Source organism: Tetrao urogallus (genome assembly GCF_951394365.1).
Source record: "Tetrao urogallus genome assembly, chromosome: 11".
Taxonomy (NCBI): Eukaryota; Metazoa; Chordata; class Aves; order Galliformes; family Phasianidae; genus Tetrao; species Tetrao urogallus.
In genome coordinates, this window is record NC_136824.1 from 2,259,251 (window position 1) to 2,287,095 (window position 27,845).

Sequence of the window (27,845 nt, forward strand, 5' to 3'; positions counted from 1 at the left end):
CAGTGACACACGCTGCTTCTCCTTCTGCCTCCTTCACGAAGGCAGCTCACGTGAGTCCCACCAGCACCTGCAGCAGCCCTGCCTGCACCGCAGCCCCCTGCAGCAGGTGCCAAACCACAAAAGCTCATTCACCGGTAGCAAGAACCCTGCTGCTTGTTTGTGAGAAATTCTCACCCCCCACCTCCCCCAGAATATTCTATAGCAAGATCTCCTCTTGGCAATCTGAAGATGTAGCCAAAGACATTTAACTTTACATTAAAATTGCACTTCAGAGCAACAGGCATTCTATCAAGCTTTAGATGCAGTATACAACACCTTAAGACAAAGACAGATTATCCTGCCCAGAGATATTCTCCTAGTTAACCCAACAATAATTGTTTTGCAAGGAGCAGAATTATATCTTCAAGTGCTCACTAAATGTGTCTGTGTTCTGACTAGCGGGCATCACGCTGCAAAGAGATCAGTTCAGCTCCAAACAATTTACTGAACCAAAACTGACAAGTCAGCGTTGGGAAAATACTGCAGCCACAGAGAAGCAAGAGATTATAAACACAGAAATCAAGATGTTTAAGACATGGAGAAATTCAGAAGGAATAAGCAATAACTGAACACAAGAAAGTAACCACAAGAATTACAAATATATTTAAATCTTGGACCTGGGGAATATACACAGCCTTTTAGGAAAGAATGAACAATTCTTATATATTCTGACAGCACTGCATCTTTGGTTTGTTTTCAGTGGTTGGAGGGACATGAATGGGAACCACGTTGTTGCTTGGAGACATATCATTCTCACGTCTGTCGGACATTTGCTTCTGGGAAACAATACGATAGATCTCTGGAAGATGAGAAAGAGCCCATCGTTACGTGCATGCAGAGCATCATCAGAAAGCAAACACTGGGGAAGCCAAAAACTGCAGAAAGCAAAGATTTCCCATACTTCTGCAATGATAAGCACAGCAGCTTTCACAAGAAGTTCAATGAGATCTTCTGTATTTATAAATTAAAATATGAACCATCTTCACAAAACACATTTCTTCACAACTGCTTTACCAAAAGCAATAAAAAAAAAAATAGTTCCTGACTCTCAGTAAAGATGCAGGATCTACTGTGTATGCCATCAATTCCTTCTGATTGTTCTCGTGGCTCTCAGAACAGTGTGTTAGTGCAGATCAGCTTCAGGACTTCAGAGAAGACTCATTACAAACAAAGAACCCAGCAGAAATCAGAGAGCACAGGATAAACTGCTCTGCCTTTCCTACCACCACCAGGTGCACACCTGCACTGAAAGCTCTGCCAGGTTCCTGGGATTTGTGGCCAACAGTACCTGCTGTACACACACTGAGAGCAGGTACAAAGCCACTCCCTTCAGCATGCGCACAGAAGTGTGACGTGCAGCACTTCACCCAGGAAGGAAATAAAGGACACCAAAAATAGAATACTGGGAGCTCACTTGCAAATTCAAGTTATAAACCACTGAAAAAAATAATAAATACCTGCTAAGCCTCATTAACAAAACAATTAAAAGCGTTCCAGCTTCAGCAAAAAGCCTACCCTGAAATGACAACATCCCATCTGCTTTACACAACAGAACGGTGTGCTGGCACCAAGCACGCAGCACTGCCCACACCATTTGCATGCTGCAGCATGGCCTGCTGGGGCTCTCCAGATAAGCTCAGGTCACACGAGAAGAGGGTGTCTGCAGAGCAGAGCAGAGCAGAACGCTGCTCACAAATAACTTGGGTGAAACACAACAAAGGTTCAAATTCTTTTGTAGGTCTAAAGTCCCTGGAAAATGATGGTCCAAGCACCTCGTCTGACCCCAGACCAAGTTGCATCTTTCCCACCAGAGATTCATCGTTACTGAGTAGCCTTTGTTCAGAATTTAATGAGCTGCTGCTGGGTGCACATCCTGACATCATTTCAGTACTGGAAACTGAGTAACCTCGTGTAGAGAAGTCCTATTTGCTGCCAAGGGCTGGTCACACAGCTCTGTGCCTGCTTTTATGGTGAGAACTGATGGTACTGAGGAGCTAAAAAGGGTTCCTGATAAACAAGGCCTGCAAATCTTGCCCTTGATGCAACAAGCTTGAGTTGATTTAAGCTGCCAACACAAATGCCTGAGTGCTCCCCAGAAGGAGTGAGAGCAGGGCTGCACACATCTATGTAACTGCTGACCAAGTGGTAATTTCTCACAGATACTGTGCTGTATCTATTGTCTATAGAAGGAAGTTCACCCTTTGCAAGCTGCACTGTAAAAGAATCTATTTCTTGGGCCTTAAAGAGAGGGCTCAAACTCAGATAGGGATAGACTGCTCAGAAAGCTGGACCTTACGTATGCATTCAGTTAGGATCAGGTCACTGATGCAACCAAACAAACTGTAGACACAAAGCAGGATTTTCTGATTTCACCAGTTGTGAAGTTCCCTATTCTTTCCATGACATATGAACAATTTCACAAGTTTGAGGAAAATGTACAACAGACCTTTAAAGCTACCTGAGGGCTCACATGGGGATCTGTAAATAAAGACCAGCTTTGCCCCATGGCAGGCCAGGCAGCAATGCTCAGCACAGGGCACACGTGCAGAGGTGGAGGGAGCACAGCTGGAAGAGATCTGCACTGCATTCTTCAGGACGAGTTCTCTGCTCCACATACCTGCTCATACACTTAGAAGCAGCAATTGTTTTCCATGGAAGTTCCTGAATAAGTTCATACCGTTGTCTAACATGAGCTGTCACACAATTCCTCCACCCCTACCCCACATGCAGTGTCCTCTGCATAACACCCTCATTTCAAAGCACTCAAAGATCTTCAGGGTTGTTTAACAGTCTTAAAAACAACATTGCTGATTTTTTTTTGCTGATAAGGGTCTCTCTCTTCCGGCTGTGGGGAGTGCATTTCCAACTGATCCTCACTCCCTGCCCTGCTAGAACATCTAGCAGCAGTGCTGCTTAGTCAACTCGTAGCAGCTCCACTTCTGCTCATTGCCACTTCTTCCTCCTCTGCTATGCAAGCCTTTGTACAGACACAGGATACTGCTCTAGATCAAAGCCTAAATGGTTAAAAACTACTTTGCCCTACACTACAGCTGCACTCCTTCACCACACATAGTTGTGTTGGTGTGATGGAGGAGGTGGGAACAGCTTAAACCTGCTCTTCCTGCAGCAAAATGCCCAGAGGCAAAGCCTACACTGAAACTGGTCTGTACTGAGGAATGCCCAGCTAATGAAGATGTGTACTTTTTAATGAAGATGCTACACTTCATGCTCTGCTCAGTAACTGAATGAGACCTAACTAAGAGCACATTCAGCAGAATGCTTCTCTGCATAATTGGTAACCATGTGAGACTGGCCTTGTGCTATAAGAGCTGGGGAAAAAGAAAAAAAAAAAAAAACAACTGCTGTCTATTTGCCCAGTCCTTGTCTGCTCAACCAGGGCTACTGTTTCATTCACTTCCAGGTGTACAAAACTAACAAAAAGAGGAAATCCCTCTTCTTATGAAATGTTCTTAATGTCTGTACTCTGTGATGTTGTTGCCTTGGAGATGGGATTCCTTAGAGATGAAACCACAGAAGAATGCAGAACAGGAACAGAGACAGCACTGAATGAGGCAGGGAGTGGAGGCTGACTCCAGTTTACTTTAAGGATGCTTTATCCTGCTGTGAATGCTCACAGGGGATAGGATTAAAACACCAGTCTCTCATATTTGCCAAATAATACAAAGCAGCTTTGTGTGCACAGGAATTAGCCCTTGAAGTCTAGACATCTTACAACTGAGGAGCTTGGATAAGGACCATTATTCTAAGCCACAGAAGGAAAAGCTCCCCAGAACTTACCTGGTACAGACAACAGGAGAGGAAGCCTATTAGATTTAAGATTTAATTCCTCCCTCCCACTGCCCTTCTCTGGGAAATTATAATACAGCCAGACAAAAGGAAAGCTCTCTCTCTCTGCTACCACCTGTAACAACAGCAGACCACACACTCACTTAACACTGTGCTAACTATAACAGATTCATATTTCCTACACCCAAAGCCATCTACTCAAGGTGGCTTCATCTGAGAATCTAGGTGTGAATAAGCTTAACATCAACCTGGTATAACTCCAACTGAAAGCACTCTTCGGAGTTTCCATCACTGTCCCAACCAGATTACCTTCAGCAGGACTGAGAAAGGCTGAGAAAGGAGTTTTGCTCCAGATCTCAGTCAAGACAGTTCCCTGTCCAGGAAAGATTTAAGCAGCTGAGAGCCACTGAGAGCAGCCTGAGATGGCTTTGCAGGACTCCTCCCAGCATGGAAAATACTAGCTGAGCTGGTGCAGCAGCATGCCCTGCCCCTTCTGACAGCCTCCTCCACACACAGCCTGTGGCAAAGCCTGTTGGCTTTATCAACCTTCTTCTTCAAATGACAGCCAGTATTACTCCCTCTAGTATTACGTTTGGAAGCAACCTAGCCACACACATACAGACTATCCATGATTCTGCAAGGTCACTCTGAAAACCACATTCCTCAGATGGCTGCTCACCTCTTCCTTTAAAAGCAAATCATTAACACAAATAGCCAGCTGTGAAGTGTTATCAAGAAGTTTATCAGCAGAACATTGATCCTTTGCATGCCAGTTACTGCAGAGATGGAGGTAACCTGCTGCTAATGCATTATTTACTTCATCTTTATCTCCCTGAAACAGGAGTCTACGTCTGGAGAAAGCCACGTGCCCACTAATCAGAAGTGTTTCTTCTAGCTCAGCTGAACCAGCCATTCCTCAGCAAGAATTCTGTCCACACACCCAAGAGTTCTTTACCCAAAACACTGTCACAGCAACACAGGGTGCTCTGATGTTTGTGAGAAAGCAACAGCCCCAACAATCTGTCAGAGTCCACTGAGGGTTAATCTTAATCACTTGTTCTCCCATTACAGACTGCTCTCCTTCACAGAGAAATAAAACCAGAAAAATCAAACCTCCACTAACTAGAATCCAAGATAACTTCTGGAATAAAAAGTGCTGTTGAAAGCATGCAAGCAGAGAGAGAAGGAAACAGCCTAGTGTGTGCCCAACAGGAAAACTGCTTCCCCATGGCAACAGCAGTTTATTGTATCTGAGCATCACACAGACCTGCAGAAATAAGGCAGCAGCCCACAGCATGCAGCACACCAGCCATTGCTGCTAAGGCACACAGTGGTCCAAGAAGGGGCTGAGGGCAGTTAGATCTCTCTCCCCACCCCCTACTGCAAGGGTATTCATAACACATTTCAAAACAACTGAAGAAAACGCTCCAGAAGTTTTATTTATTACAGTAATAGTTTCCTAGCTACCTCCTCCACCGCAATATGGCTAAGGTGTCCTTTATGTGTTTGTGAAAGAAAGTATCCATTACTTGCCAAAAAGAAAAAAATCTAATCTAACTACTTGCCAGTGTCACAAGTGAGAAGTTACACTTATCAAAGGAGTTAAACAAAAAGGAAGTTCCTCATCAACTGAGCATAAAAACTGCAGCAGTCACTGCTGTCACGTGCCTCAAAGTCCAGAAGTCCAGCCAGGGCTATTACATGCACTGACAGCAACCAACCTGCACTCAGGAGTTGCTGTCTCTCAGACTACCAGCACTGCTTCATTCTTTTGGCACTTTTCTCTTGGCAGTGTTATGCTCACCATTACTGATGGAAACAAGCTAGATTGCCTTCTCATCTGACAACAGCCATTTTGTCTGGAGGTGGACATGGGACAATTCTCTTCTCACAGGCACTCCCAGTTCCACAAATGGGAAAGTGAAGCACATAAACCAGGCTGACTGGAAACCCAGGGTAGAGCAAAGTGAGTAAGACTCATTCCTGAGTCCTATGCTGGTCTATCAACTATGACACTTCAAAAGCAGTGTCTGAGTACTACAGCTGTGAGGAATGATTAAATTGCTAACTTTTACAAACTTTATAGGCAAATAAATGCCTATTCGCTGTGTATCAGAGCAGCATTCTGCCCTTCCTCCTCCAAACCAAGTATTAGGTGACTCACCTGTCAGAATAGTCTGGAAAGCTGCTTCCACATTTGTAGAGTCTAAAGCAGATGTCTCGATAAATGACAAACCATTCTTCTCTGCATGGACAGAAATACCATAATTAGAGGTGTATAAAGTTTATCTCCCATCCAGAAGAACTTTTGTACCAGACAAAGTATGTGGTGCTGCTGATGAGATAGATGCATTAGTGCTAAGAAAACACATTAGAAGTTGTAGGATTTTCCCCTTTATGATCTGAAAGCAAGGCCAGCTAACAGCAGCAATGCAATTTAGAGTTATTATCAGGCACAGGGATGAGGACAGTGCTGTGTTACCTGTGTTACACTGAGCATCACTGAAAGTGAGAATTTCTTGCACTCTCAAGAAATGTGAAAGGAAACTTCCTGGACTTTTTTTTTTACCTTGTCAAGTTTTTCCACCTCCCAATAGGACATGGCAGCTTGTCTAACAGGGCAAGCCTTATGAGGGAACAGCAGTCCTTTACCTGCAGGCAGGTATCCTCACTCTGCACAAGCAGCTACAGCAAGCCTTAAAGAACAAAACCCAGCTTCCCTCCACAATTAAAGAAATCTGTCCTAAAACAAGGCAAGATATACACAAACAGAATAATCTCTAGAATTACTTTTCACATATCTTAATTATGTATTAAGAGCCAAGAAGGTCGCTTAATGTACATCTGTTCAGATACCAGCATCTGTATGGGGCTCCAGCTCAGCTGATATAGTTCAGATATTACACAGACACAAGGCTGCCACCATGCATGAAACTTAAACCCACCAGCACAGCTTCTACAAGAAAAGCAATGCATAGGCATGGAACTAAATCTGGTTTAAAACTGTCTTCAAGTGCCCCTGGCAGATTCTTGAGAGTCTATCAGCATGCAGGTTCTGCAGAACATTTTTAACTGAATGAAGAAAGGCATAAAGCAGTACGTGGCACTAAGTCTTTTCCCTCCTACCTGTACACTCATGTATTTCACATCAGGTAGGCAAAGTCTGGACAGTTTGCATTAGGCAATTATTTTGAGTTCACCAACCTGCAAAAGCTCTGGCCTCATCTGTAGGGACTGCTCTCAGGTGGCGCAAGTCACTCTTGTTTCCCACAAGCATGATTACAATATTGCTGTCTGCGTGGTCTCTCAGCTCTTTCAACCATCTCTCTACATTCTCATAAGTAAGGTGCTTAGCAATGTCATAAACCAGCAATGCCCCTACAGCACCTCGATAGTACCTGTGGGTGAAGAGATGTGTTAGAGAACCAGCAAGAAACACAATTGAAAGTGACAAGATACTGAGTAATAGCTGTTTCCCACTACTGCAAAGACAGTTATATTAAAAATAATAATAATAATAATACAAAGCATGACACATGGGACTTGAAGAAGCTGAAATACAGCATCCAGACCAGGGTTAATCCATGACAACAACAGCATCCAGGGTCTGGTGGGTCACCCTGCACCTCAAAAATGAAGCACTGTAGTCTATGGGAAGCTTCTGTCACCTTCAGCCTCTGACCCACTCCTGAAAGGCTCCCCACCCACCACTGTGGGTGCAGCACGGGCACAGCCCAGAGCAGCAGGAAGACTTTGCAATGACTCATTGGATCATTTGAAAAAAAAAAAATAATAACTTGATCTGTTCTCTTTGTGAAATGCCCTAATTGGTTTACTGTCAGACCAGGGAGAGGCACGGTTACATATTCAAAAAGAAAAAAACATTCAGTTGTGCTTTCCCACCCCACAATTACCTCCAGTTTTACTCAAATCTAGCTTTTGCTGTGCTGCTTTTTCAATTAAACAAACACACAAAGTGAGCAGTGCCTCCCTACTGATACAGGAGGCGTTCTGGTCGTAGGTTACCACTGATAAAACCTCCATCAGTACCGTTGTTATTTCATCAATGGCTTGCATTTAAATAAGTCTCTCACAGCTCAGAAACGCCTCCAGTTACATATCATGAGAGCACTGAGAAGTAAATCTGTTCATACTGTGTCAAGCTTCAGGACAGAATAACATTTGAGCTTCCTTCCCCCATATTGTATGTGGACATTATAAGAGAAAATCCATCCTGCTTGCAGTTTGAGGAATCAGAAGGGCCCCAAGCTCACCCTCCTCAGCCAAAGCTTCTCTCCAGCCATATAAGCTGCCACTTACGCTGATGTTATAGCTCGGTATCGCTCCTGCCCTGCTGTGTCCCATATCTGAGCCTTTATTGTCTTCCCATCAACTTGAATGCTTCTTGTTGCAAATTCTACTCCAATGGTGCTTTTGCTTTCCAAGTTAAACTCATTGCGAGTGAATCGAGACAGGAGGTTACTCTTGCCTACTCCAGAGTCTCCAATAAGGACAACTAGAAGACAGAAATGACATTGGAATCACATCCCAGATATAGATTATCTACTGACAACCACCTGCAATGAATATATTTGATTTCCAGAATAAAACCAGAGAAAAAGAATAGCAAAACCACCCCTCGTGTCAGGGGTCTGTTTCCAAGCCTTGAGATTTCCAGAGGACCAGAGCTGTCACACTCACCAGCATTTCAAACAGACTTCAGACTTGGTTTTTAGCAGTTACAATTCAGTCTCCTTTGCTTTGCACTGAATCACATTCCTCCTCCAGGAAAAACACACATGGCAAAGCACAAAACTCAGAGACAATTTGGATTTCACATCCTTGCGACAACGCTACAACTAAAACAAATGAAAAACCATGCAAGTGTTGTGCTGAAGCATAACTCCAGCACACAGAGCAGGCAGCAGGCTGCCTTCACTCTACACCCCTCACACCCTTGCAGGAAGAAGGTTCCCCACTAGCACAGAAAAAGAAAAAAGAAAAAAAGAAATCAGAACATACAGAAGTCACAAGACCACTGTCACCATGATGGACAGCTTGAAAGGCTGCCTGGGCACAGCACACTCCTCAGCAGTCGCTCATTGCTGCTGAGGCTCAGATCAACGCTGCTCCACAGTGCTGCTCTGGGGTACGGCTGTGGCTCAGGACTACAGGCACCATCTGCTGCCCTTCCCAGCCCACCCCACTGCCACACCAGTGCAGAGGGAACTGGCTGCAAAGGTGCAGGAAGTTCATTTGCTGGGTGTAACGCAAGGCCACCTGAGTCACATCACACAGCAGCCCCTTGGGATGCTCCTCTGCCCTGATCATAAGAACAGATAACAGAAGGAAAAGGAGGAATAAGATCCTTGAGAAGAAAGGCTGCGCTTCAAAGCCCATACAAGCAGAAGAGCCATGGGTGACAAAGAAAACAGCATGGCTCTACTTGTTTTGAGAAAAAAAAACAAAAAAAAAAGCAAGTGTTTGCACAGTAATAGACATCATTTCAGCTTTAAGAAGTTGCAACACAGCGTTAAATATGCTGTGTGGTACAACAGACGAATGAGTCCACTGAGCTCTGGAGTGAGACAGTCTAGCAGCATAAAACCTCCCACTGTTTGCTGCATCACACAGCAGAGTTCTGGACACTGTTCCCTATTTACATAACGCACAGTTCTGACAAACGGGGTTTTCCCTGACTGTATGAGCTGAGAAGCAGCTACTAAGTTCTCTCCATAGAGTGAGCATTGCAGCAAACACCAGCTTCCAGTAGTCTTACGTTGCAGCCCCCTCTGGCAGCTGACTCAGCGAGCAGCCTGCCATGCTTCTGAGGCTGCAGAAAGCACAGAGCAGCTTTAACACTTCTCTTAGGAGGACCCACAGTGCATGCAAGTGGCATGCACGTACATTGAATGCAAACAGGATCTGTTTTCCCACATGACAGGTCAGCAGGGTTCAGTGTCAGCTGCCCTGACACAGCTGAGCAGCTTTCCTGGCACAGAGGATGCCAAAGGGTAATAAAGTTAGTGCAGAGGTCAGGGTACCTAATTACATCATCACCACCAGGCAAATTGCCACAGGTTTCCTTCTCCATTGGCAAATGAGATCTTCAATACTCTTTCAGCAGGTTTAGACCAGAGTTTTGGATGACATCATGTTTGTGTACACTGGGACAACTGGGCTGAAAACTTCTCCAGATGAGGAAAGCAGTCTCCACACACATCACTGTGTTGCAGAAGCTGTATCCCATCCCTGCTACCTCCTGCCCTCACAAATGTTTCTCTTGGTCAGTGCACATTTCCAAAGACAGCTCGGGCAGTTCCCCCTGCCACGTTTTTTCCTCACCTTGTCTAAGTATCACACTGCTTATGCCTGAGTGCTCTCCAGTGCCAGATTAACGTGTCTCAATTAAAAGGGGAAATATTTGACTTTCCTCCTTGAAGCCAGCTATTTCCTCTACTTAATTGGGCCACTGCAGCTTGCATTGAGCACAGCCACAGGAACAGCTTGCAGTGTCAGTGGTACCTAAGGTTCCTCACACGTTCTGTATTTCCACCAGCCTGAGCTATCATTCTTTGAATGCAACGATGAACTAAAACAGCATTAACCATCACTCAGATTACATTAATTTTTATTTTGCTTTCCTTATCAAACCACCTCAACGTTCCCATATATTATATTCTCAGCAGAGAAATGCAGCAGGAATGACCCTGAATGCCTGAGCCTAACTATCACAGGCGAACAGTTCGAGAAAGAAATGATGATATCTAATTCCACATCAAAGCTAATTGTTCCTGCACATACACTTTTACTGGGCTTCTCTTCCAGAAATTCACTCTTAATGGTTAGAAATTGCCTTCTAATTTTCAGAAGAAATTAGCGGTCAGCTGGTAGCAGTGTTTGTGTGCCAGCACTGCCCATTAGCTTATTAGTTTCTTCTCCCAGCGGTGTTTATGCTGTTTCACATATTTACAAAAAGCAGCTGCATCTTCTCAGCTTCATTCTACCACCTCAATAAGCCAACTTATCAAATATATCCTTATAAACAGATGGTGCATTTCCCCAAACATCTTCCCTACAAGTTCTCTTCCAAGCAGTGAGAGCAACCACATGCATCGTCCCAGGTGAGACCTCAGTGGTGACGTACACAGGGATTTTAATCCTGCCATCTCTACTAGAAATGGCCTGTGCTGAAATGGTCTGTTCCTGACCACACCACCACAGTGGCTCTGCCCATCAGACCGAGCTGCCCAAACTTTCTGTCTGTCAGCTCTTACTTCAGTGAATTCCTGCAAGCCCCCAAGCCTAGCATTCCAAATCCTGCTTCATTCAGAGAGCTGTCATCCTCATCACCACACAGGAAGTCAGAGTAGTATTGGAAGATCTTCTGCACCACTCACCTTCACACCGTCAGCAAATTCCTCAACTCCCTCGGCACTGGAAGGACTAAAGTTTATGGGAAACATTTAAACAAGTTCAGCCTTGAGAAACTCCATCACAACCTTCTTTGCACCAGTACTGGCACAGCCTGGGAATAACCCAAGAGGCAGCAGAAGGGATCCCCCACCCCAGCTGACTACTGCCAGGCAGCTCCTTGTTGCTGCTTTAGTGATGTGGCAGCTCACTGTGAGCAACCACGAGCTTTTGGAAATGATGCTTTTACTACCTACAGCACTTAGCACTGCAACTGTTTAAGACAAAGTATTTGGTGGACAAAAAGAATGAGGCAGTCCATGCAAATGTATGAATTTCATCCTGTAATTCCAGTTTTATTTCTGTAGAAGACCAAAATAAGAATTCAATTTCCTTGCTTGAAAAGCCATTTAGAGACGTATTAATTTTTCACCAACATTCCAACTCTCACTCAATTTTTATTTCTGTTAAACCTCTAATTGAAGCTTATTTTCTAAGAATTTCAACTAGCTCATAAAATACACTATTGACAACCTAATCAGGTTGAAAATAGAAAGTCCAGCACTGCTAGCTTCTTCTGGATGCAGTAAGGTTATTACACAAGTGGCATATTACACCATTTCAAACACGTCAGGGATTACAATGTCTGAAAACACTTCTGTCTGCACCAAGCTCTGCTACTAAGAGGCAGATAAACAAAGAGCCTGGACACATGTTATGACACCCACAAGACCCTGCTGAACAGCTCTTCCAGCCCGCTTAAATGGGGGTTTAAAGGGAATGAGAATTAGATGACCCGATTCTACATCTTCCAGCCAGCTGGTGACAAAGCTAATGTGATCATATCTTACATCAGTCTCCTCCTCACCTGTAATCATCCAGCTCCTGTCTCAAAGAGCAACGTCATATGCTTCAAGGGCACCTTAGGGTAGGGGTCATCTATTACCCACAAATACTACACACCACCCAAAACACAAGCACAGCATAACAGCAACGCAAGGTCTGTTCAGCCCCAAAATGCCTCCACATCTAAGAGTGAAGGTACAGGGTTCACTACCATTGGAAAAATCACTATCTGCCATGCAACTGCGCTTCCCTGCAGACAAAAACACTCAAGAAAAAAAAAAAAAAACGCATTGTCCGAAGTCTAAAACAACAACTCTATACTGATTTAGTTTCCTTCAGCAAAGGAAAAGGCTGGAGTAATAAACATGACGCAAACAAGGAAGCAGATAGCTGAAACAGGAGTTTTTCCACCAATCAGCTGAATGCCACTGCAAGCCAGGTCTGCATTCGGAAACAAGAAGGCTGACCTCAAATCCAAAGTTCCAGATGGTCAGGGTACAAATCTAATCCTCCTGAGCTTTGTCTGTGAAAAACACAGAAGACATATTCCAGGAGCGAGGGTTGCTTTGGTATCTACTCATTAACTGTAAATACATTAATCAAAAAGAGTTAAAAGTTGCAGCACTTCAGTAAGGATATTACTCAATAATTTAAGCCTCCTGTCAACACTATTTTTTCTTCCCGTTAAAATTGGAGCAAGAATTTTATGGAGTCAGCTTCACAGACCTGGGTTTTCTAAAACGTGGTGCTAGCAGACACAGCTCTCCACGAAACCAACTGGTTTAGCACGGAAAGACACACAGACGTGTATAGCTGGACACAAAGAAGTTACCAAAAATTGACTTAAGCCAGACCTATTAGGTTTGGGCACACACTGTGCTGCTGCAGTGGAGCCAGGCAAGGGGCAGCATGACAGCTACTGGGATTAAACTGCAGCTGCACAGGTTTGGGCTCCCATTAACACCACCAGCAGCTGGATCTCGCCATGGAGCTGCTGTCAGTGGCTGACAGCACAAGAACAGAGAACACAAGAACAGGCCTCACACAAACACACTAAAAGCAGTTTAATTCAAGAGCAGTAAGAGACAGCTAGACTAGAGAATATGCCTGGATTCTTTCATAGCACATCAAAACCTGAAGTTAGTCCCAGCAACAATATCCCTTCAAGCCTATGAACCTCAAAGAACTGCCTGCCTGGATTGAGCATCCTGATAGACCAGTCTGACAGCAAGAAGAGATGTCTGAGAAGCAGGGAGTAAAAGAACAAACAGGCCAACCTCTGTGTAGCAAGCCCCCATCTTCAAGCAGCAGTGACCCCAGACACAACACTGTAAGCAGTTCACCCAGGTACACAGCATGTTCTTCCTCTGGGAGTTTTTGCAGCCTTTCAAATCCATGCATGCTTTTTGCCTACAGCAACGAACCACTCCAAAGTTCGCATGCAGACTGGGAGACTTTATATCCTTTTATTTTAGGCCTCTGCTCAATAAAAGCAGCAGTAAAAATATTCAGAGACATTATGACAAACAATAGATATTCTTTCCCTATTTGCCAACGTTGCTCTTTGCTTTTAGTTTTGATAAAGTTAAGCATCACTTCAGTTTGGGTCACTCTACTGATTGTTTTGATGTCCTGCATTTTTTTAGTTCTACAATGTTCCTTTCAAAACCGGTACACCTGTGCTGCCCACACGTCCCTGCAGTCCCCAGAGGACTCATGTCTCATGCTCACTGATGGAATGATACCCACGTTCTCATTTCCTCTTCCAAGGACTTTTACTATTTGTCTTTTGGGGCAGTGCCTGGTAACAAGACAGCGATTTCCGACAAGCGCTCAGTAATTCCCAGCTCATTCCAGAGCGGTAACTGCTCGGCAACACCTCCTCCTCTGGGTCCTCAGAACTGTTTCCACAATTTTTGTTATTCTACATTTTTGGATACGTTGTTTCAGATGCCACATTAATCCCAGCTATGCGACTCTGCATGGAGTTCCTGTGATCTGCTTTACCTTTGGAGGACTTGAATCACTCATCTCCACAAGACCGTTTTCCTAGCATTCCCTGCAGCAGCTTCCACACGTTAGTCTAACAGGAAAAGCTTTAGGAATGGCCATCAATTAACTTAGCTTTGATTTTTTTCCCCCGCTACACAAATGAATCCCGACTGTATTATTTCACAGTTATCAAGAAGCAGGCTTAAGGAAAGGCAACACCTCTCCCACAAAGCTCTGTGTCGCTGACACTCCCATCACTATCAAAGCATTAATTATAAGTTTATTTACACAGTTCTGCCAGTACAGGTAAGAAAACGCGATCAATAACCTGTACACCTCAGGCTCCAAAACAAACTGCTGACGGCGATGACGCTGGCGGTCAGCTGGGCAAGCAGGCACTACTTCATGCTTCCTGGCTTCACCTTTAACAGTGCAAGCAACTGACTTACAGGCCAAGGTCTTCTAATCAAATCTGGACAAAACAGACAACGGAAACTGTAATTCCTCGAAGTTATTACGGGAGCTTAAGGGTACAGATTGGAATACAGCTTTCCTTCAAGACACCCAAGCTTCACCACGGCAAGCTTACAGTCTCTCACCATTATAAGATAGCGAGCGACGTTCCAAACCCGACACCCCGCTTCCCTGCCATAAGCGACTATTTCCACTGTGCCTCAAAGACCCAATTCCTGAACCTCACCACAAAAGCAGCACAGGAACGGCAGCACCGCAGCCTCGCGGCGCCCGGCCGCTGCCCGCAGCTTCAGCACCGCGGGGCTGTAACGCAGCGGGACGCAACCCGCGCCCCGCGTTAAATTAGCTGCATCATCCCCCGACGTGAGACGGCCGGACAGCTCAGCCCCCGGCTCCGGGCTCCACAGCACCCAGCGGGGCGCCGCTCCGCCCGCTCGGATCCCGAGGAAGGCCGCGGCCCTCAGCCCGCCCGGGGCCGTCAGCCCGCGCCGCGCTCCCCACCCGCCGTTCGGAGGCCGTGAGGTCCGGAGCCACGAAGGTGACCCGCGGGCAGCGCGGGGACGCGGGCGTTACCTTTGAAGAGATAATCGTACTCGTCGTCGCGGTTGCCCATGGTGCGAGGCGCGGCGGAGGCCGAGGACGGGGCCGGGGACGGGAGCGGGTGCCGGACCCCTCCCTACAGCCGCCTCAACGCTTCCGCACTCTGCCCGCCCACGGCCGGGTCCTTCCGGGGCAGCGCCGCAGAGCTGCTTCCGTCCTCCCGCCCCGCCCGGCCTTAAAGGGACGGTGCTGCCGGTAGGACGGGCTGCGAGCTCGGCCCGGTACAGCCGAGTCCTCCCGGGCACCGCTGGTCCCACCGAGTGGTCACAGCTCCAGGACCGGCTGCGGTGGGAGCGCGAAGTGCTGCGGAGTAAGGACTAGAGGCGGCCGGGTAAAGCCTCTGCTACCGCGGTTCCATGGTGTAATGGTTAGCACTCTGGACTCTGAATCCAGCGATCCGAGTTCAAATCTCGGTGGAACCTAGGATTTTTGTTTTTCCTGTCCGTTTTTTTTTTTCCTTCTATACGTTATAGTTATTCTAACTATGGCTCAAAGTATTCCTGCCTCCCTTCCCTTCTGAGGTTCCCTCGCGTACACAGTGTAACGCCCCTTGTATTCTCTTGGCTGCATTTTTTCCCATGGGCATCCTTCTCACAATGGTGCAAAACAAGGGATTGCTTCCACAGGGTGGTCTCAGTTTGGAGTGGGTTATAGAATGCCACCCGGGTCCCACAGATCTGCCCACAACCCAGGACATGAGCAGTATTCGAGCCTATGATTCTGTGAGATTCTGTAATGGTGGTCAACATGGTGGGATGGCACTGCTCTTGCAGGAGATAGCAGCGAAATATTTGAGCTCATGAGGCACAAAATGGCCTCTGGGACCATCAGGTGCAAAGCTGTAACAGCTGAGGGGAAGGGAAAAGACTGGAGCATTTGTCTGCAGTAGAGTCAAAGGAGAGTATGGAAAAAGCAAAGCTACCCTCAGAATGAGGGGTATGGAAGCAGAAGCAGCTAAAAACATGCATCTGTACGTATTTGCATTTAGTTGAGGTCATCTGGAGGGAAATGAGACCTGCCAAAGGGGAACTTAAAGCTGTGAAGCAGACGAGTGCAGCCCCAGGAGGGTTTGTGCCCTCAGGGTTTGTACAGGACAACAGCAGGGCTCCGCAGGCCTCACCCGCCACGGCCCTGCTGCCACCCTCAGGCCCCAGGCCTTCTCCTTTCCCCTGCACCAGGGCTGCAGTCCTAGCTTGAAAAGCATAAAAATAGCCCTGGTGCCCAGATGCTGAAACCAAGGCCCTTAAGCCTCGCTCTGCTCTCAGTATGTTGGCCATCTCAGTACTCAGCAGCCATGCGATGATTTCTGTGTGAGGAGAGAAACCCCCAGGCACCCACAGCATCAGTGACTGTCTGCTGGGAGGAAAATGAGCCATAACCTGATCCTTTCCGCTTTCAAATGCTTCCTGCTGCCTCAGAGCTTCCAAGAGAAGAAAACAAAATGCTAATAACAAAGGGCCGTGGGGTGGAACCGAATCCCCACCAGCACAGTGGACAAGGTAGGCTGGAGCATCAGGGTCTGGGCTCAGCCTGCACCTCTGGACTGACCCTTTTTGTCTGCAGATGAACTCAAAACACCCAAGATGTGGAGTCTGTAAGTGCTGCTCTCTCTTCTGCCCCTTTCAGAAGCTGATCTACCGTGCTGAGTAGTGCATTAAGATTAATAATGAATACTCTACACGTGGGGGCTTGGCTGTATTTATAGCTGCGTTGTTAAGGCTTCTATCTCACATCCTATTTGCAGTCCTCCTTTGAACCTTGTCATTAAAAAAAATGTTAATTTTGACACGATGTTCCTCAGGCCTAGTTTCACACCCCAGAGATGCTACTGGCTTCAAAAAATTAAAAATAACACAGGTTAAGTATTTTTAGTTATCCCTCTGTAAGAGCTGTTCTCGTTTCTGTGTTTTGGGTTTTGTTTGTCAGCTAGCAGCTTGGGAACAGCCTTTACTTATGTTTTTCATACGTGTGTTACTTCCTCTTGCACCAAATTGCAGATGCTCCTCTGCTGGATCCAGCTCGCCCTGTGTAAGATAATGGGGCACAAGGCAAGGAAAACACCCCTTCTGGCTGGGCCAAAAATCACCATCCTTACACCACTGCACTGTTATCACTTGTTGAACTTCAAAGAGACATTAAGAAGCAAAAGGCATTTTTTCCCATCATGTAACACGAATTCCCACGGATTGACAGGTATATGAGCAGCAGTAGGAGTTGTTTTCCAGCTAAGCCAGTTTAAATGCATTTGATTGTTTTGATTAAATGCATTCTTCGTGGTGCTGAGAGGCAAAACTGAAACAGCAGAAAGAGCTACGGATCTAAACAGGAGTCAGCTGACAGCAATGTATGAGGATTTAAGTCTTATATTCTTTTCAGTCCTGGGTTAATTTTGTTCCTGTTTAGGCAAGCTGAGGATGAGACTCTACAAACCCTCAGGAAACGTCACTGTCAGTGAAGACAGTCTTGGCTGCTCTACTTCTCCCTTGTGCCCCCTCCCAGAACATGCTGCTGCAGTTATGGGATAGCCTGGGATACCTCCTGCACCACTGAAACATGGCCAAAGGCAGAGGTCAGGCCTGAAATAACAGTGGACTGTGTGCTCTGGGCCTGACAGCTTTTAATGTCGGTGCTGAATGACTTTTCTCACATTTCTGCTGCATTAATTGCCATTAGTGTCATCCTTGCGGGAACACTAAATTCATTGCTAACCTTGAATTAATGCTCTTTCATAATTCTTCAGTTTGTGCTTGGATGCAACCATTTGTGGAGGCAGCACGTTCCAAGCAACTGGAGCAGAGACAAAGAATGATACTCAGCTGGCCCTTGGACGTTCAATATAGCAAAGAAGAAGAGGTCATGCTCATAACTGCATATTTATGGCTCTATTCTGGAAATTCATGGAGCAGCTGCCAAAAAAAGCCCCAGATCTTGCCTTGGCAGTACCAATGTATGTTGGGCTCTCAGCTCACAGTGGCTGAGCTCCAGGCACCGTGCATCTGATTCTTTCCTCACACCCTCCCTTCATCCTCCCTTTTCTTGCTTATCATCAGTTCGTCAGACCCCAAGAGAAATCCTGGGTGAAAAAAAATCAAGAGAAATTTTACCACTGTATTCAATGTTTGTAGCGTTCCCACAAAGTCCAGGTCTTTCTGCAGTTGGATTTGACATGAAAGGAGAAGGAAAAAAGGATGGATGTAATGTGGTCGCAGTCTTCTGCCTCATTCTTTCCCATGTGCAGTTTGCAAAGTCCATCGCTTTGTAGAGTGCAGTGAAAGATCTCAAGCTTGTCCTTGAAGGGCTGTTTTGACCAAAATTCCCATTTTCCAGATGGAAGGAGCCACCAGTTTCCCTGGGCAGAACACAGGAAGGACAAAAGCGAAGCCCCACAACCTCCTCTGTTCTATCAGAGGAGAAATATTTCCTGAGGGGAAAATCCAATCAATACTTTGCCATTTTCTAACAAGCCACAAATCATTGCAATTATGCAAAGATAATTCAAGCTTTCCAATCCAGCTGCTGAATTAGAGGAAAGCAAACTCTTAGCACTCACTACCCTTAGCTTGACATGTCAGAAGAAAAAGCTTCAAGTATAAAACATATCAACAGAAATAATTTTAAAAAGCCCCTCTTTTTAAGACCCTCAACCAAATTAAGCGGTTTATGATGTGCAAGGAGTTCAGTTTCTCAGGTAATTGCATGATAGATGAAGTAACAATAAAAATGCATGGAGTCGATTTTTCTGATGATTATTCACTTGAATTCCAGCATATATTCTATTCTTTTTTGTAGTTCTACAGCTTGAATAAGAAGAAATGGGCCCAATCAAAAACCTCTGTATCAGTCTTTTCTTTTTCCTAGCCCTGGAGATGGAATAACAAAGGATCTTGAGCTAAGCATGGACATATCCAGAGTCAAACCTCATCCTGGTTCCAGAGATCTGCATCGCACTGAAAAAAGAGTGGGAATGGAGCACTTCTAGAAAAATTAACTATCTTCTGGCAGCATTTTTGTTAGGCCAATATTACAATAAGCAGAACAGAATATCTCCTGCAGCCTTTGAGAAGAGAAATTGAGTGCAACAGACTCGATGACTTGGTGTTTCTTATGATGACTTTGAAAATGAAGTCATCAGTTTCCTGCATTCATTTTGGACTCAGCACACATCTCCTAGTCTATGTCTGTCTCCAGAGACAAATTAGCAAGATAGTACTGGCAGCCCCAGGATAACTGCTAGCCAAGATATAATTTCTGAGACACGCTCAAAATCTTACTCTTACTAGACCTGCACAGGATTTTATTCCTTATCAAAGGCCAAAATCTACCTGCTGATGATATATTTAACAGGCGCATCGCTACCAGATAAACACAGTGTCATCATCGCATTGCTCATCATTTTCTAATTCTGATTCAAACAGTCAGCCCCAGAGAAGGAAGGAGGCAGCTTGACTTCTGTGACTGGTCCATTCACTGCTGAAAGCACCAGCAGAGCAGGCTGGCTGTGCTCAGCATGGCAATGTTTGTTGTGAAGCTCTGCAATTATCCAGGGAGCCAGGCTGCGGCTCTAAAACTTTGCTCATTGAGATCATTAGAGAGCTGTCAGATGGAACAACTGGGATGGCTTTGATCTGGCAAAACACCCGTCCTCCTGCTCCCCTATCTTGGGAACCGTCCAGTTCCCCATAATTATTTTTTTTTCAAGCCATTCACACAACACTCATTGTTTTTTCATAGGGCGCAATAATTTCTGCGAGCAAACTGAAGACCATAAAGCTAGATAGATTAATTTATTAAACAGAAGTCTGAATATTTCAGTGATTCCTCCATAAATATGTTCGTAACTGATTTTGCCAAGAAAATGACAAAGCGTTGCACAGAATCCCAGAGATATTCCCTACAAATCCACTAGGTGTCCTACTGCTTACAAGTAATTAGGCTCAACTTCTATTTATTTATTTATCTAGCTATCTGTCTATTTATTTATTTATTTTTGTCCTGATTTTGCCAGTGAGAAATTAGCTTGAGTCTTTAGTGAAATTAGGTCTGGGTTTCCAGGTTGAAGCAATGCACACGTATGGGTCGTGTGACAGCAGGGCATCTGGCACACAGCAGTAGCACTTTTGGCAAATGCTGCCGATGTTTCCCACAGAGACCAGCTCAAGGTTATAGGCTGCAAAGAAATAGGAAAAGAATCTACCTTCCTCTCCTGGGAATGCTAACCAAGATCTATCCGAGCCTCTCCTAGATCAACCTTGGGCTGCTATTTATAGGATTGCTAAAGTGAGCCCAACTCTGACCTTAAAGGTGATGGCAAAATGTGTCCTTAATCAGAGCCGCTCTGCACAGGCTGCAATTTTGACATTCCTGGTCACCGTTCCAGTCCCTGATGAGTCCTGCTGCCTGCCAGCACTCGCGCCTGGCTGTGAAGGCCAGCACAGCACCCGCTCACGAGGTGTCCTGGCACTTCCAACACAGAGGGCATGGCAGATATATACCAAGAAAAGCAAGCTGTAAGGCAGCCAAAGGATAGTTTTCTCATCCCAGAAATACTTGGGGTGGAGCGCATTGTAAAGCTGTTTCTCTGTTGTGCAACCTGCAGCACATGCAGTGTACCAGGTTGTGCTGTTCGGGACTTCCCTCAGCCACCTTGAGATCTGGTGCTTGCACCTCAGCACAGCAATCTCGACTTCTCTGAAGCAGTCATCTCTGTAGCTATATAGAAAGCATCATTCATTGCACTTCTTTCAGTCCTCAGAAATGGGTATTTGCAATGTATCAGTGAGGGATGACTACAAGCTGATTTTCTCAGACTTGTCACTGAAGCACAGATCATACACTGGCTGTGTAAACCCCATAGGCTTGCTGTCTGCCAACCACTGCTTGCCATATTTGCAAATTCCCCTCTAATTCACTCTAGGTTCAGAGTGGTGCCGCATCTTCAATTTACTTCAAATCTACATGAGGTATGTGAAGAGAAAATCAGGTTTGTTTTCCATTCAAAAAATGCCAGGGACAAAGACGTTCTCAAACAATGAGTTTAATCTTCTTTACAGAAATACTGCCCACAGCGATTGGCTTTGCAAATAGACACCAGACAAGTGTCAGCAGCAGCTTAATCACAGGCTGAAAGGGGAAATCAGAGGGGAGGAACAGCCTCGTGTCCTTGGCCCATCAGGATTCCTTGCCATCAGGCATTGCACATCACGGGAAGTGCTGAGCATCTGTCCTATGCCATGTGCTGCATGACTGCCTCTATTTCTTGCTATTTGTTTCGAAGGTCTGACAGTCATTTTCCTGACAACCTGCAAGAAGAAGAGATACTCCAATCTTCTGACTGCCTGTATATATAGCTACCTGCTGCAATGCCATCCATAGGCAGCCTGCACCATATGCTGACTGTGAAAGAGAGTAACCTGGCCCAGCGCGTGTGTTTGCTGTTATACATAACAAATGCCTCAAGCCTTGCCATGATTCAGTGCATTATGCATGGAAGCCATCTGGTCCCGTAGCTGAAGAAGCAAACTGAAAATTTGATAAAAGCACAAATAGACAAAATAAGAGAGACTGAAAAGATGTGTTGATATTCCAAGCAGGAGTCTCCTTCCACAGGGGCTGATCTCATCACCCACTGCCTCTTTCCTGCTCTTTGGATCCTGTTCTTTGGATAGCTGCTGTCAGACAGTTGCACTCTCAGCTCTGTGAGTACATGCACCTTTGGGATCCTGACATTGTGTTTCATGTGCTTCTGCAAACCTTCTGGGACAAAATTTTTCTCACTAGCCAGCTGTGCAGAAAGCAAACTGTGCAAAATGATTGTTTGGAGCACAGCAAGTTTTATGGAACTGGTTTAAAATGCGCTATCAATTATGATTATTCATTAATATGACTATTCTCATCACTGTGCAAAATTATGCCTTATGGCTTTGACAGGAAGTCCTTCACAGCTGGCCTAGATGTTCTCAGCCATGGGGTGCAACAGGGAACCCAGAGCAGTGGAGGGGTAGTTTGGGATGACTTGGATTTGGGCAAGAGTTTGTGCACAACTTGGTCAGGAGACAGGGTTACTAAAACTGCCTTAATTGGATTTTGGAGCCAGACCAATTTTCCCCCTCTTGTGACTCTGCTTTCTGATGTTTGGAGGGCACAGGGAAGGCAGGCAGACAGAAGATGCCTATTTTAGAAAGCCTCTGTGGGGAACACACACGCTTCAGAGAGGTACACATTTGTTTCCTCTGACACTGAATTAATGGGAATTGATGTATTGATTCTGCAATTCTTCTAAAGATTACTCCACAGTTTGGCATGTTTCCAAGCTGGTTAGCTGCAATGTGCACACAGCTCAAGACAGATATTTAATTATTCTGATAGGAATACAGTTGAAAAAATTGTGCTCTGTGAAATATAGAAAACTATAGCATTATGATCAGGCAAATAGAATAGCCATTCCTTTTTTATACAGGTTTATTCCGTGTCCAGCTACGTTTTTTGTTGCTGTTTTAACACAACCAACCCCTCCAAAATCACAGTTATGAAGATATTTGCCACTAGTACCAATTAATTGTGTAGTTTTCATTTTGTTTTTTTCCTATTAATTCGAGGGTACACTTTTCAGAAGAAGTGCAATCTGCTGTTCTGTGTGCGTGGAGTGGATAGGATTATGGTAGGGCTGTAATAAAACAAGCTACCACTATTACTGTTAAGCAATAATAACCCAGTCATTTACCAGCCTCAAGGGTTTAAATTGACTCTCTTCGTGGATTTTTCCATGTTTAACTATTTCAATATACTACGTGATATGCTCTACTTGCAGACTGTTTGAATATCTCTGCTAAGTGAGCTCCTGGTCCCAGATATGAGGCAGCATCTTGTGCTGGGGATGAAGTAACCACCTTGCATTCTGGTGCTTTGATCAGTGTCACAGCTTTTATGATCTCACTAGGAAAGTTACTTGATGTTTCTTTATTGTGAGTGTCAGCATGGTTCCTGAAAATGGTTGAAGCCATCCCAGTACATCATTTATTTTCTGGCAAAGCAGCATCCATCTGCAGTTTAAGAATAGAGCATGTTAAAACTGCATATAAATCCAAAGCACAGAACGTAGAGTTTCTGGGCAAAATTTTCCTCCTGGTCACACTTACGGAACTCTGGAGTAGTGTCTTCATCTTTCTGGTTGTTACTCATTACCCATTCTCATTTCCTCGTGTCAGACCCAAAGCTTCTGCCATATACAGATGAAAGTGATTTCATCACAGCTGTTGTAATTTCCTAGGGAAACGTACAATTTCTGAGGAAGTACCAAAGATGATCTACAGTACATGGGCGTAGGTGCTCTAAGAGATGTCATGCTGTCAGTCGTTCTGTTTGTAGTTTTCCACGCAAACAAAACTATGATGTAGGTGGAACTGCTGAACTATCTGGAGCACAAGTGGGGAATCTGCAGTGTATGGCTGAGCCCATTTTTAGAAAACACTGTTCAGCAGCTCTTTCTTTAAACAAAGGAATAGCTGGCTGTCAGTTGTTTGATATTTATTTTTGTGTAACTCTGTTCCTGGTCTGCTCGTGCTATAGAAATGCTGTTCTTCCACAAGAAGACAGATTGCCTGGGCTGGCAACTCCACTTCTGATTCAGGGAAGCACATGGTTTTCTTACAGTGCTGATGATGATTATAATTACTATTTAGTATATGGTGCAATTGTTTTTGGTGTTTAAAACAGAGCAAAACAAAGCAGTTTTGCAAAGGAAAACACAGCATTAGGAAAAAAAAAAATGGCAAATTAGGAAGTGGTTGACCATAAGGAGAAAACTTCATCTGCAGTTTTGCTATCCAGTGCTCCCTGTGATCACAACGTGGAAAGAGAAACATCCCTTAAGTATCCCAGTAGCCCTTTGGAAAATAATGTCCTTCCCGTTCTGTAGGTATTGCAATTTATATCTTCTGTTCAGCAGCTGCTGGTGTCAAAGGCCAAGGGAGAAGGACATGGAATGCAGAGCCTGAAGTTTTTCAGCAGTAGCTAAAGGCAAAACCATCGAAAGCTGTAGCAGATGTTCCCTTATTTCCTGTCTGCTTATCAGCCCTGCAAAGACACTTCTTCTTTGTGCTTGTTGTGCCAAGTGTAACTATGGAGAGCTAATACAAGCTGCGCAAGAGCGATAACGTGAATGGCTCTTTACGTATCTGGTTATGAATGATCAAGCAAAAAATTATGGTTTCTAAGAACTGCCTCAAAGTTTTCTGCACACACAGTCATCACAGCCCTCTCAAAAGAAAGCGGCAGTGCACAAAATAATTAAAGAAATAGTACATTATTGCTGCTCCGTAAGGAATCATTAAATATTATTACTGAATTGTTGCTCCTCATTCAGCCCTGCCCTTCCAGCTGGGAGGGTTACACCAGCTGAACTGTAGTTGTGTGCCATGCTTGATGGTGTTTGTAGTCTTTACTTTAAAACAAAAGTAAATTAGTATCATAGAATCAAGGAATCCTTAGGGTTGGAAGGGACCTTCCAACTAGACTGTCTAGGATCTGCTGGGATACATTTCTGTGGTGCCTTATATGACAGCTGAGTGAAGACATTAGTTTGGCCTCAGCACGTTCATGTTTTGCTGGTTCTTCCCAGTACACAAGAAAGAAGAGCAGCATATCCTGTCAGTATCACTTGGAGGTGAGCACAGTTCTTAGGGTGAGTTCTGGGATTGGATGCAGTAAACATACTCAAAAAGCTAGATATTGCTTCTGTGACTGGGTAAGGGAATTTTCAGGTGAAGCATTCAAAAATAAGGAGCAATGTTTAGAATTAGACTGTAAAGGATGACATAGTGGAAAAGTGGATAGATGAGATGGCTTAACAGCGCTTCATTGTGGTCAAATTAATTCAGTTTAAATAATTAATTCTCTTTTAAATTGACTCTAGCCTGCACGCTTGACATTTTGGAAGAGCTGCCATTCCCTGTCCTTCTGGTAAACGCTTTCGCATCTGTTTTCCATTGTCTCCTTCTTGAAATAATCCTTGTCACTAACAGGAACCATCAGCAGCATGGAACAAATTGACTTGCCAAGGACATTTCCTCCAACCCATTATTTATACTAGAAGTATTCTTTTTTATATTACAAAACAGGCAGTGATTTAAAGAATTTGCCATGTATTAAGATAGTTTAATGCTGCCACTGTGAGTCAAACTCAAACATGGTTAAGTGAATTATTTACATTGCATCAACATTTGGCCATACTTTTTGGAGGGGGTGATTAAGCAGTCACTAATGAATCCTCAATTCCCTCTGCTGGCGCTGTCATGCAGAGCTCCACGCAGTATGAAGGATATGGATCAGATGTGTCACTCGCACTCCTCGGCTGTTAGCAGATCGATTTGGAGATGTAAGCAGATGAGTTGGAGTAGTGTGGATTAAGCAAAGAAGTTCTGTTTGTTTGGGTTTTTTTTGTCAAGGTACTTTAATTTGTGGTCTCTCTCATGTCTTTTGTTAGCTCCAGGCTGTTCGTGCTGAAGGTGGCAGAGCTATTATGGCAGATGGATTCAAACAGGAGGACTCAAGAGTTCTGCATGCATGAGGGGTCTGCTGAGGGTAAACTGGGTGTGCTGGACCAAACCCTGGGCGAACTCAGAAAAGGGCAGAAGCACGATGTGACCTGTATCCTCGGTGAGTCATCGCTAAGATTCATTGTTTTTCTCTGTTTACCTCTGTTTCTGAGCAGTTGCTCACATTTTGAGCAAGTACATGCTTACCTAATTGAATGGGTAGATGAGTATAATTAGAGCCCAACAGAACAGGGTCAGTAGTTGTACTAATATATGGGAACATTCCAAAGCAGTTACAGAAGAAAAGAATTTCAGATAATTAGGAGAGGTGTTGGACAGTGATACAGATTTTAAAAGTACCCAAGGTGAAATAACAGACACTAAAAATATCTGTACTGAGATGAAACCCTCATGAGTCAGTACTTGAGCCAACTTCCACTCTGGGAATTTGTCATACAGTCATCCAGATAGAGTAGATTATGGCGTAACTCCTTCGTCTGGTGGGCTTGCACTTAGCCTTCAAGGCATCTTCTGCTGAAAAAGAGACAGGTCTGAATGACTAGCGCAGTTGCAATATTATTTGGTATGTTCTGAACTAGCTGTAGCTTTTGAAAAATTGGTTTTATTTCTACCTAGAAAAAAGTCTAATAATGAAAGCTCTCTGTCTTGTATGACAAATTCACTGACAGCACGGCCTAAGATGCATTCTTTCAGTCAATCAGGACACATTTTTTAAATACCCATGACTCTCTAGCTAATAATTCAGCAATGATGGCTCTAGCTTGCAAATGAAATGCTGAAGTGCTACTTTTTCCTTCATTCTGCATAAGGTGTTTTCTGAGTAGGTGCACCATTTTGAAAGTATTGAAAGCACTGAAAGAATTTTAGGTACTTTGATAGAAGCATTTTGAAGGGCTGTAGAGTTTCAGAAAAGCAGCAGAGCTGTGCTACAAGAACATCAGCTTTAATTTGGGCCAGATTTTCAGTTGCAGCTGTATCTGATGCATTTTCCTGGAAACTCTGCATGGCAGTTAGTGAAAGAGTGACCTGATGTTTGCTCAGTGCACAAACGAACTGCTCTGTTTGCTGATGTTGTTTGAATGAAGCACTGCTCTTATTTCCAAAGTGGAGTACTGTTGAAGCCTGGTCAGGAGCAAAGCTTTTCTCATGGAACAGTGTCAGATAGAGGATACAAAATCTCTCCTGAGTGCATCTTGACAGATGTCAATCTGACTTGTCAGCTTTCTGAATTTTAATGATCTGGATTAATTTCCAGATAATAAGTATTTATGTAATTGAGATGCCTTATAAATGAATATGGAAATGATTCCATAACATTAATTACGGGTCTTATGGCTTAAATACTTAACAAATTAAAGGCAAATGCTGATGTGGATTGTTTCTGAGTTTATTAACTTTGTAATTTTGGTGGTTTGGTTTATTTTAACGTGACTTCCATATGTCAGACAGTGTTTCCTCTACCAAAGGAAACTACGTGCTTCAATGTATCAAAGGATATGGAAGAGTAATAAAATTCAACATGCATCATGCACAGGAAGTAGCAAATGGAATCTGAGATTTCAGAACATTTGTCTGTGAAGCAAATAAATCAGTAGTTCTTGCAGAATCTCATCTTACATGTTGTTAGTCCGTTACTCAAAGATGAAATGGTTTTAAGTTAATTATAATACTTTGCACTTCTGTAGCTGTTTCTCTCAAGAATCTCTACAAATATTAATTAAGGCTAATTGTACCCCTGAGAAGTGGCTAACTGGCAGATATACTTCACTTAAACCATCATGCTATGACTGATCCTTAGAACAGAACACTAAAAATTTAAACAGCAGGACTACATGAGGGCCTGAAGTAGGCAGCGGGGCCTCTTTGGGTGCATGGAATGCAATTGCTTGGTCTAGACTTGAAAGTAAACCTAAATGCAAAAAAAAGATAAGGAGCTGAGATGGGGAGTAATCAAAAGTGGTTTTAAATCCAGTGTAAGAGGAGGTACCCACAGCATCACAGCATCGTGTGGAATGACTCTGGGAGATGAATCGGACTGATTCAGGGAAAAGACTGCTATTTGTAGAAATTGCCTCCAGCTGGGCCAAGGAGCACGAGTCCAAGGGAAACCTCTAAGGCTGA

The 27,845-nt window shown here is 44.4% G+C and overlaps 1 protein-coding gene across 1 annotated transcript; it reads right to left on the reverse strand.

The window, feature by feature from the left end:
• Positions 1-698: 698 nt before the first annotated feature.
• Positions 699-15,184, reverse strand: RAB11A (RAB11A, member RAS oncogene family; the record flags this gene model as incomplete). Its single annotated transcript, XM_079540653.1, has 5 exons — positions 699-838; positions 6,011-6,091; positions 7,051-7,244; positions 8,167-8,362; positions 15,145-15,184. 5 exons carry the CDS (start codon positions 15,182-15,184, stop codon positions 699-701), a joined length of 651 nt encoding a protein of 216 aa, XP_079396779.1.
• Between the last annotated feature and the right edge of the window lie 12,661 nt (positions 15,185-27,845).